This window comes from Salvelinus fontinalis, chromosome 32, assembly GCF_029448725.1.
Source record: "Salvelinus fontinalis isolate EN_2023a chromosome 32, ASM2944872v1, whole genome shotgun sequence".
Lineage (NCBI taxonomy): Eukaryota > Metazoa > Chordata > Actinopteri > Salmoniformes > Salmonidae > Salvelinus > Salvelinus fontinalis.
The window spans coordinates 40,983,073-40,993,995 of NC_074696.1; the positions used below are offsets into that span (position 1 = coordinate 40,983,073).

Below are 10,923 nucleotides of genomic sequence, written 5' to 3' on the forward strand. Positions count from 1 at the left end.
CTGCCACCCCCATGCTTCACGGTTGGGATGGTGTTGTTCGGCTTGCAAGCATCCCCCTTTTTCATGGGACCACGCAGCCGTCATACTGCTCAAAAAGGAGACGTGTTCTATCTCCTAGAGATGAACGTACTTTGGTGCGAGAAGTGCAAATCAATCCCAGAACAACAGCAAAGGACCTTGTGAAGATGCTGGAGGAAACGGGTACAAAAATATCTATATCCACAGTAAAATTAGTCCTGTATCGACATAACCTGAAAGGCCGCTCAGCAAGGAAGAAGCCACTGCTCCAAAACCGCCATTAAAAAAGCCAGACTACAGTTTGGGGACAAAGATCGTACTCTTTGGAGAAATGTCCGGAGTGATGTCCGGAAATGACCAGAGTCTGATGAAACAAAAATAGAACTGTTTGGCCATAATGACCATTGTTATGTTTGGAAGAAAAAGGGGGAGGCTTGCAAGCCGAAGAACGCCATCCCAACCGGGAAGCACGGGGGTGGCAGCATCATGTTGTGGGGGTGCTTTGCTGCAGGAGGGACTGGTGCACTTCACAAAATAGATGGCATCGTGAGGGAGGAAAATTATTTGGATATATTGAAGCAACGTCTCAGGACATCAGTCAGGATGTTAAAGCTTGGTCACAAATGGACAATGACCCCAAGTCAACTTCCATAGTTGTGGCTTAAGGTCAACAAAGTCAAAGGTATTGGAGTGGCCATCACAAAGGTCTGACCTCTATCCTATATGACATTTCTGGGCAGAATTGAAAAAGCGTGTGCGAGTAAGGAGGCCTACAAACCCGACTCAGTTACACCAGCTCTGTCAGGAGGAATGGGCCAAAATTCACCCAACTTATTGTGGGAAGCTTGTGGAAGGCTACCCAAAATGTTTGACCCAAGTTAAACAATTTAAAGGCAATGCTACCAAATACTAATTGAGTGTGTGTAAACTTCTGACCCACTGGGAATGTGATGAAAGAAATAAAAGCTGAAATAAGTCATTCTCTCTACTATTATTCTGACATTTCACGTTCTTGCAATAAAGTGGTGATCCTAACTGACCTAAGACAGGGAATTTTTACTGATTAAATGTCAGGAATTGTGAAACTGAGTTTAAATCTATTTGGCTGATGTGTATGTAAACTTCAGACTGTATCTACCTCAAATGCCTTATTATCTATCCTGATTCCTCGTCACTTTACCCTTCCTTCATGTACATATCTACCTCAAATACCTCGTACCCCTGCACATTGATCTTGTACTCCCTGTATACAGCTTCATTCTTGTGTATTTTATTTCTCGTGTTTACAATTTATGTTTTTTTTTTACTTTGCATCGTTGGGGAGGGCTCGTAAGCAAGCATTTCACGGTAGTTTACACCAATTGTATTCGGTGCATGTGACAACTTTTTAAATTTATAGTGGTGTCTGACTTGCTCAAGCGGAGCAAATTTAAATTGTACCTTTTTTCAATGCTGATTTGAATGCCATTGAGAGAACAAAAGTTATAAGTATTTTTTGGGGGGCGAATTTAGAAGTGATCATCGACTTTTTCAAAAGTAACTGTAATCTGATTACAAAATTGTTGGTAACGTAACATGTAATCTGTTACTCCCAACCTTGCATATAAAGACCTTCACACTTGTGGTATTTATTTAGAGAGCTGTGGTATGTTCTAGAACATTAGTGTGCCGGTCTTTCAGAGACTGATTCAGACTCATCAGAGACTTGGCATGTGTCACCCGTACCATGTCACACGTCGTAGCCGAGCTTTATATGTCACTTATCTTCTCTCCCCTGATCCGCCTGACGTGTGTGTGTGTGGTGTGCTTTTTCTCTCGCTCTCACTCACTCTCTTTCCCTCACTCACTCTCTCTCTCACTCACAGCTCTCCACCTCCCTTTGTGTGCCTGGGAGCATAGTGCTGCTCCACTGTGTTGATTCTCTGCTGCTACTGCCATTTTATAATTATGTCTCCCCTCTTTTTCTTCTCTCTTTTATCCTTTCTCTCGTTATCTCTTTCTTTCTCCTCTATTTTGTTAATTCCACCTGATCCATTCTTCTACCTCCCCTTGCCCGACACTTTTCTTTTGATCTCTACTTCATTTCCTCCTTAATTTCTCTGTAAATTTTTGTTCCCATTTTTCTTCCTTTTTGTCTGTTTATCCATTTCTCACTTCCGCCCTCTTTTAATCATCTCTTCTCCTCCCTCTTTCTCTTCCTCCCTCTGTCTCTCCTTCTCTGCAGCCTCTCTGGAGTGTTCTCCGTAGCCCAGGCGTTCTAGGAAACCAGCTGCCAACAGGACCCGGTCTCCCTCCGATCCTGGGCTTCCTACGTCTGACCCTTGACCTCCTCCCACCACCAATCAAAGCCGTCCTAACCCCAACCTCATACCTAACTCCAATCTAAATCCCAACCTTGATTTTTAACCCCATGCTTAATCTCAAATCTTCAAACAAGTCAAGTCATTGGCCTGTCCAGTGACCTATCACAGACAGACAATCATTTTCTTGCCTTTAACCGTTTCCACTACATTTGTCCCTATCCCATCCCAACTCTCTTACCCCTTCTGAATTACCACAACCCAACACCTGTCTCCCAGGACTCTATTCTGAGAACAAGCATCAAAAATGTATCCATCCTCGACTGACGATCCCACTACAAGGACTGTGGAGAACAATGAGAAAACAAACACGTCAAAGGTGGCGTCCACTTCCAACAACCTTCTCACTGTATAGTAAATCCTCCAGTGTAGGACAGACATTAAATGTGAATAGTACCCCCACGATACACCACTGAGCCGGTGTGTAACATTCTAGAGGCTTCTAATGGTGACTTTAGAGACATTGGGTACAGCAGCCTTTCGATCTCTCTGTCCTCACTGACTATATCGCCAGAGCAGTGAGAGGGCCCTACATTTTGCATTCCCTTCCCCTCTCTGTCCCTCTTTTTCTGACTGTTGTCTGCATTGATTCTGTGTCAGAGTTTGGGCTTGCCTGGTGAAAATGACATCTGTTGTCCTATCTGTCTGTCCTCGCACCTTCCCCTCCTTCACTTTGTGGGTCGCTTTCTCAGCGCGGTCGTCAAGCCTTCACTGTGAATACGTCCAGGTGTGGCATGAAGAGGGAGAGCCTGGCAAACCAAAAGGTAGTAAATGTGATGGTGAAAGACCTGGCAACCCATTAAGGATGAAATGTGATAGTGAAAAGACCTGGCAACCCATTAAGGTTGAAATGTGATAGTGAAAAGACCTAGTGACTCATTAAGGATGAAATGCGGTGGTGAAAAGACCTGGCAACATAAATGGAACACGGCATGGTATTGTGAGGACCTGGCTAAAATGCTTTTGAGCCAGGGAAAATGAAATGACTGATAACCTACATGGGACAGTTGGTTGGTTGAGAGAATCTGGCAACCCAAAAGGGCTTTTGAGCCAGGGAAAATGAAATGACATAACCTACATGAGACAATTGGTTGGTTGAGAGAATCTGGCAACCCAAAAGGGCTTTTGAGCCAGGGAAAATGAAATGACTGATAACCTTACATGAGACAGTTGGTTGGTTGAGATATGGTTGAGGGAGAGAACCAGGCAAGTGCTTCATCTACTGATGAAGAAGAAAGATTTTCTCTCTCACATCTCACTGCTTGAGACTATTTTTAGATATGAGATATATGGAAAATAGTGTAGAAAGGAAAATGTACCGTGGGCAAAAAAACAAATGATCCAATGTCTGTCAAGTCTCAGAGAGAGACGTGGTATTTCTCTCTCGGTTACTGTTTTTATGAGAAACTAACTCTTTGCTGTAACTGTTAATGTGAAATGGCCATTCACTGGTGATATATAAAGGCATTTTACCTGTCATGCCAACAAACCTGTTGCTTGAGCCATCGTGACCTATATGTGTGTTTTCATACCTTGTAGCCAGTAATGAACTTTAACTAAAGCCAGTATGCTGGAGTGATTCCTATTACCCATGTATCACTACCAGTGTAGCATGACCTTTTGTCACCATCACAACAACCTCCTCCCTGTGAATGTGAATAAATGTGGATTGACAAAATTGAAATGGCCGCCAAGAAACAAAAGGGGGGGAATTCCAGCCCTGGAGAGCCATTGATTTTGCTGAATTTAATTGCAACATTGGGTCTTGTGTGTTACGAGCGTCCATTGTTTGGTTTGGAGCTTGCCTTATGCTCTCTAGTGGTTGGTTGGCCCAGTAGTAGCAGATTAGTATTGATTAAACCTTCTGGACTGCGTTGCCCTCCAGGCGTGGAATAGACCAATCCCTGCCATTTGGAGAGGTAAGGAATGCCGATACTTGGTCACATGGGATGAAGTTGTTCATATCAAAATCCAAGTGGCTATTTCATGCCTCGGTGGAGCTCTCTGGTGTGAGTGTCTCTCTTGGACTGTGTGGGCTGCCTGCCCTGCCTGGCTGCTTCCAGTTGGGAAGGCTGGCACTCTGATTTCACATCATCTGGATGTCGATTGTCAAACTGGGAGGAGCAGTCTACAGAGTTAACACAAGGCAGTGTTTTGTTGAATCCAGTATTGTTGAGAACAGTGTTGAATTCAGTGTTTGGGTAAGGGGAAAATCCCTCCTGGAACTGTAACATGTCCGGATGGAGCAGCCCCACCATAACTTGGCTGGTAGGGTGTTTTGGGGAAGGAAGTATGATTCCTTTTGTATGCCGTAGCCAACCATGTGACTTTCAAGGCATTTCGAACCTGGGTCGTGTTCATTAGGGCGTACTGTAACGAAACGTTTTGCAACAGAAAGCAAAAACGATTGTTTCTTATTGGACAAGTCCAGGTAGTCCCTCTCTGTTTTCTCCTGTTTGGTTCCTAATGAACACGACCCTGCCAGCTCTGCCAAGGTGCCCGAGGACTTGCCCGAACTGGCTCTTTCCACAATCTCCTGAGTTTCTTTTTTTTTTAGGCATTTGGAATTTTTTCATCGGCACTTTACTAGTACACTGTTACACAAAATGAACCTTATACTGAGCCTCACTTTCTTATTGCACAAGAAAAACATGCATGCAAATAGAAGCAGACATACAAGGAATTGTGTCACTACACATAGTCAGACATTCACAGGTGTATATGCGTCTTTCACGTTCTCACTTATCATTATTCATGAGTCATTCAGTATCGTGGTAGCATCCACATTAGTGTAGAAGTGTTTAGAAACATTATATTCTTATTTACATTTTTACAATGACGGCCTACACCGGCCAAACCCGGACGACGCTGGGCCAATTGTGCGCCGCCCTATGGGACTCCCAATCACGGCTGGTCGTGATACAGCCTGGATTCGAACCAGGGTGTCTGACGCCTCAAGGCACTGAGATGCAGTGCCTTAGACCGCTGCGCCACTCAGGAGCCAATAAAAGGGACTCAAATATTGACATAGAAATAAACGGTAAATAATGTATTATCGGGCTGAAAATGATCTGAGACGCAACTACAACAAACAGTAAATGCATCCAACAAGTTTGTAGTCACAAGCTTGACGTAATCATTGTGTGCTCGAAATATGGGACCAAATACTAAACTTTAATACACATTTAAATGAATTTGTCCCAATATCTTAGTCTCCTCGTTTTAGGGGACCAATGAACGAACAAGTGGTGTAATTTCTGAACGGTTCACCCGATATGGATGAAAATACCGTCAAATTAAAGCTGACAGTCTGCACTTTAATCGTTTAAATCGAAAGTGTTGGAATACGGAGCCAAAAAAACAATAAAATTGTCACTGTCCCAATATTTTTGGTGCTCAATGTATGGAAAGATCTTGGCAATGGGGACTGTCTAATAGTTGTGTGTGTTTTTTTACAATATTGCAGAGAATGAAGTTGGGTTACTTCTAAGTAACTTTGGGTTGCTTAGATTTTAGATTTTGCTTTGGTGTGGATTGAGACCTCTACGTTCATATCGGTTGTGTTCCTCCATTGTATTCACCGTCCCTTCTATTGTGGATAGTTTCTGTGAACCAATGGAAAGGCTCCAAAACAATGAGCAAACCAGCTTTTGTATTGAATACATGGACTTGGATTGTGACGATAGCGATGAATGAAATCCTGCACAAAATGTCCTTTTTATTTTATATTTTTATCAGGAATAATGTTTGACTTGACGTGTATGAAACGGTTTAATCAAATATGCATAAAAGGAGAGTAGTTCTGCACCTTTTGTATAGTTTTTCTTCCAATTTTGATAATGATTTAATATCTGCAAAGAAAATGTATTGATCGAATGGGATTTTTAAGACTGTTTTGTCTGCGTCGACTCGAAAGATACGTATGGTTGCAGGCAGTGGTGTAATTGTCATGAATCCATTTGCAATTTTGACGGTAAGCTATAATATCGTTTATTTTTTTTATGTATTTGTTTTGAGAAGGCAACTACATTTTGAAAACGCATTTACTGTTTTGCAAAAAGCCACATAGTTCTGCCTTGGGAACTCTGTTTTGAAAATCGACACCATTGTGCAAAAAATCGCTCGTATGCGATCGAGAAACTAATGTATGATTCTTCTGCCATTTGTACAGCATGTCTTTATTACTTTCCGGTGTTTTCTGTATCAGACAGGCATGCAGACCAAGTCTTCAGCCCCCATACCCCCCCCTCCCCCCCCCCCCCCAATCTACATACATAATGTTGGTAACACTTTACCTCACACCCAACGTCATAACAGCTGACATTACTTGTCATAACCTGTTAATTATATGGTCATAACACTTTATATGTAGACCTGTTGTGACATATATTGCGTTATTTTATGGCTGTTGTGACCCCTACATAAGAGTCCCAGGAGGCTGGTGAGGGGAGGACGGCTCATAATAATGTCTGGAACACAGAGCAAATGGAACGGCATCAAACACATAGAAACCATTTTTTTTGACGTATTTGATACCATTCCACTAATCCCGCTCCAGCTATTACCACGAGCCTGTCCTCCCCAATTAAGGCTCCACCAACCTCCTGTGATAAGTGTCAACCCAGAAAACCTACCACAGTAGGTATTTTATGGCAGGTTATGACACTTACATAAGTGTCAGAACGCACAAAACCTACCGAACAATGCAAAACATTCCATTACGCCATAACCTACTTGTCAACGGTATTTTATCATTTTTATTGACCATATTAAATGATCATTGTAATTGCGTACACATTGACGTCAGACATGCACCTACCCCACGCTCTGTTGCTGAAGACTGGGATGAATGCAGGAACAGGGCTGATTAAAGGGCATGTACGCGATTGGCCTATCTGGCTTCTATGATTATGATGGTCATAATGCATCTTGGCAATGTCATAAAGTGTATTTTCTACAAGTTATCTAAAATATGAGCGGGGGAAAAAACATGACTGTAAATAATTCATAACAATAAAGGGTTTGAAAAACAAACTCTCAACCGAAAGGAAGCTTCTTGGCAGGGAAAAAACTCATTTGAATAGATGTGGGTTTTGACGCTTATGTAGGTGTTATAACCAGCCATAAAATAACGCTATATATGTCACAACAGGTGTAAATACAGTATATGAGTCATGAGTGTTATGAACATTTTTCAGGTTATACACGTTATGTTAGCTGTTATGACATGGTTATGTGTAAAGTGTTACCAAATATTAATATAATAAATAAATCAATTAACATTGGGTTTGTAGACTAATTATTATTCTTTGTAGAATTTTTTTTTTTTTTTTAAATGTTCTTAAATATACTTGCTCATTGTATATTGAATAATGTTATACTGTAGTGTACATTATTGAGCGTACCCCACTGCATATTTTTACATATACCAAATGTTCTTTACACACCTTATTGTGTTGTGTAGCCTAACTGACTGCCTTTCCTACACTGCTGAAAAAAGCGTGAAGACACAGATCCTGAAGACACAGATCCTGAAGATGGATGATGTATCAGATGTATCAGTTAACCATCTCTCCTGGTTAACACGCTCCGGCCTCCCCACTACCTCTGGGTCCAGTTGGAGTGTAAATCACAGTAGGAAATGACAGGGCAGCTCTGCTACACACACACACACGCGCACACACACACACGCGGAGAGAGAAAGCAGATTAACACACGAACGCAGCTTCGTACACACACACACGCCGGTAGTGAAAGCAGCGCCGTGGAGCATGACACCGGTGTCAATGCTAAAACTCACTTACCTTGGGACATGCGGTGGAAAGGAAAGGGGGAGGAGGGAGAGATGAGAGAGAGAGGTGACAGTAAATCACTAGGGCGCACAAGATATGCAGAAGAAGCTTTCAGCACTTTAGGCTGTTTTGGATGAAACCTGCCCTATTTTGTCTTTCTCACATTCTCTCTCTCTCTTCCTGTCTCCTAGCTCTCTCTCTTCAGCAATCCAATTCTAGCCATCACTTCTGCTGCCCCTCTACACATCTGAGTCGGTGTCGATCTTTCTCCCTGCCCTGTCTTTATCTTGCTGTCTCCCTCGTCTTCTCGATTCTTCCCTTTTGACTCTCATGATCCTTGTTCTCTCGTGACTGTATCTTCTTTTTCCCCTCCAAGCTCTTTCTTTTGTCTGCTCTCTCTCTCTCTCTCCTCATTCTCTCTTTTATATCCCCACTCTGTCAGGTATGTTGAACACACACAGACTGTCCCATGAATTAAACATGTTGGACACTATGCCACTCAGCCCCTTTGGTGTGTCAAGCTGAACATTTTAACACGGGGGAGAGAGAAAGTGTGCAGAATGTATGTTCGAGGAGTGCGTGCATCTGTGTCCGTGTGTGTGTTGGAGGAAGTCCGCAGTGTTCTTTTCTCTCTGACACACTGTATCTGATTCAGCAGGGAGGGCAGCATCTGTTTCTGTTTTATTGTGAAGAGAGAACCGAGGGTTAAGCACAAGGAGCACACTACTATATTTAACATATGCTTTAACCCTTTGACTAAGCAGCGCGGAGTGGAATGTGCTCTCGCCCTCTCTGTCATCTCTGTCATCTCTGATTTCGCTGAACTTCACAGTACATAATGTTTGTTTTTAGCCAATGGTTTTTTTTCATGGCGTGTCGCAAGTAAGTCTTTTTCTTTCTCTTGTTGTAAGTACTCAATTCTCCCCTCCGTAATTTTGTTTTTGTATTGAAATGTGGGGGACTCATGTTTCTGCTCTCTGTCCCTTCTCTCGCTCTTGCACTATCCTCTTCCTCCCTCTGTGCACTATGAGGCTTTGGGTGTAAATGAGTTGAACACTATCTATCCTGTCCATGGCTTCTAGTCTGTCTCAGTCCCATCATCACTCCAGGTGGTGTGTCCGATGCCCCACTTCAGCAGCCAAGGTTTAAGCCTCTTTCCCTTATCAGTTATTACAGCAAGATCAAATTTGCACCCATCCACTCGTGCGCACACACACACACACACTTCACCTGGTTGAGTTCACTCTAAGCTACTTCTCATGTGTCGATCTCCTCTGCTCCTCTGCAGGGCCTATGTGTGCACTCCAGAGGAACCGCAACGGTGCTCATGAATCATTACTGTCGGGCTTCTCTCTCTAGTCTAACTCTCCCCTTATCACTCTGGCTCACTTCCCTGTGCCTGTGGAATTATCAGTAACTTTTCTGATAGGAAGCCCTAGACTGATTTGTTGGATTCCGCACTGATGGATTCCGACAGTGTGGCCCTTGTTCGTCGTCCGCGGGAAAGGTTTTTCCGGCTTCCAGTTGCAGCGGGCGTTCTGAAAGCCGAACGGTCGACGGGTGTAGCGGTAAAGCCCGGTGACATTTCCCTTTCCCAGCGTCTCTCACAGCTGCGTCCTGCCGCTGCTCGACATCAAGGGGAGAGTCGGGGTAATTACAGTCGCGTTTACGTGTCAGGGAGAGTCAATTATGTCACTGACTGGGGGGGGGGGGGGGAGAGGAGAGAGCGGCATGATAAAGGCTGTGTTTGTGTTCATGTGATCCCGAGAGCAGGTGTGTGTGAATGTTTGTAACCCGCGCCACTGTGTTAATGTGCTGGAGCTCCACAGGTTGCCAGAAACAATAAGGTCCCCTACCAACAACACCCCCCACCTTCAATAGCTAGTGGAACAGGCCAAAGCCGGCACAGTGGGGAACTGGAACCTGGGGCCCTCCAGCCGGCAGGCGCCACTGAGGACGAAGGGGTGCTGTGAGTGTGCTCATTAAAAAGTCTGGCGCTCTGCCCTAATGATATCCGCTGGCGCTTCCCCCCCCCCCCCCATACCTCCCCCCTCCCTCCGTGAAGAAACCTGGGCCTATCTGGTCTCGAAGTCTCTGTCACTGCCTCCTAATGAGGAGCAGAGCTCGGGACGACCGCCCCGGCTCTTTGTGGCACCAAATGGCCTCTCTCGTTCCCTCACACTTCCCACTGCTGGGTTGAGTTCAGGAAACTAGGGGACTGGTTATTATTAATTATTTACACCACAATGATGGGGAAGTTGGGAGATGAGATGATGTAACGTGTAGTCTTTGGTGGGAAATCCTCAATCCTCTCTCATTCAATTTCCGTGGGAAAGTACAGGATACAGATGAGTGTCATCAAAGCTCAATGTTTTGGCCTTTCATCCACTATGTAGGAGTCAATATTAATTTAAACTGTGTTTGAGTCCCATTTTCCACCCGGATGAGTGTTATTTGATATCTGTGTATTTCCACATTAATCAGTTAGCTTTGGTGTCCTGTTCCAGTGATAAAATTCCAGGAAACTCATGTTAATTATTTGTCCTTCCAGGTTCTAGGCCAATAGAGGTCACCAACAAAACTTCCCCTTGGGCGCTAAGCAACTGGGGAATATGAAAGCATAATTGTATTGTTGCGCAACATTTAGGATTTTGGTCATTTTGTACAATTGGGCAAGCTTGCTTTTCCATGAACCGTTGTGCAACCTTTCCAGTGTACCAATGATAAAAACATTGTGCAGTCCGGTTTTTCCA

The 10,923-nt window shown here is 43.8% G+C and overlaps 1 protein-coding gene across 3 annotated transcripts in view; it reads left to right on the forward strand.

Annotated features, from left to right (window-relative positions):
- Window positions 1-7,663, forward strand: part of LOC129831345 (sterile alpha motif domain-containing protein 12-like) — a 127,688-nt gene extending 120,025 nt beyond the window's left edge. For 2 of the 3 annotated variants that reach the window (XM_055894677.1, XM_055894675.1), the window contains one exon: window positions 1,884-2,236. In XM_055894677.1, the coding sequence (XP_055750652.1) occupies window positions 1,884-1,936 (53 nt within the window). In that variant the 3' untranslated portion in view covers window positions 1,937-2,236. The other variant, XM_055894676.1, reaches the window with a different exon arrangement.
- Window positions 7,664-10,923: the final 3,260 nt, after the last annotated feature.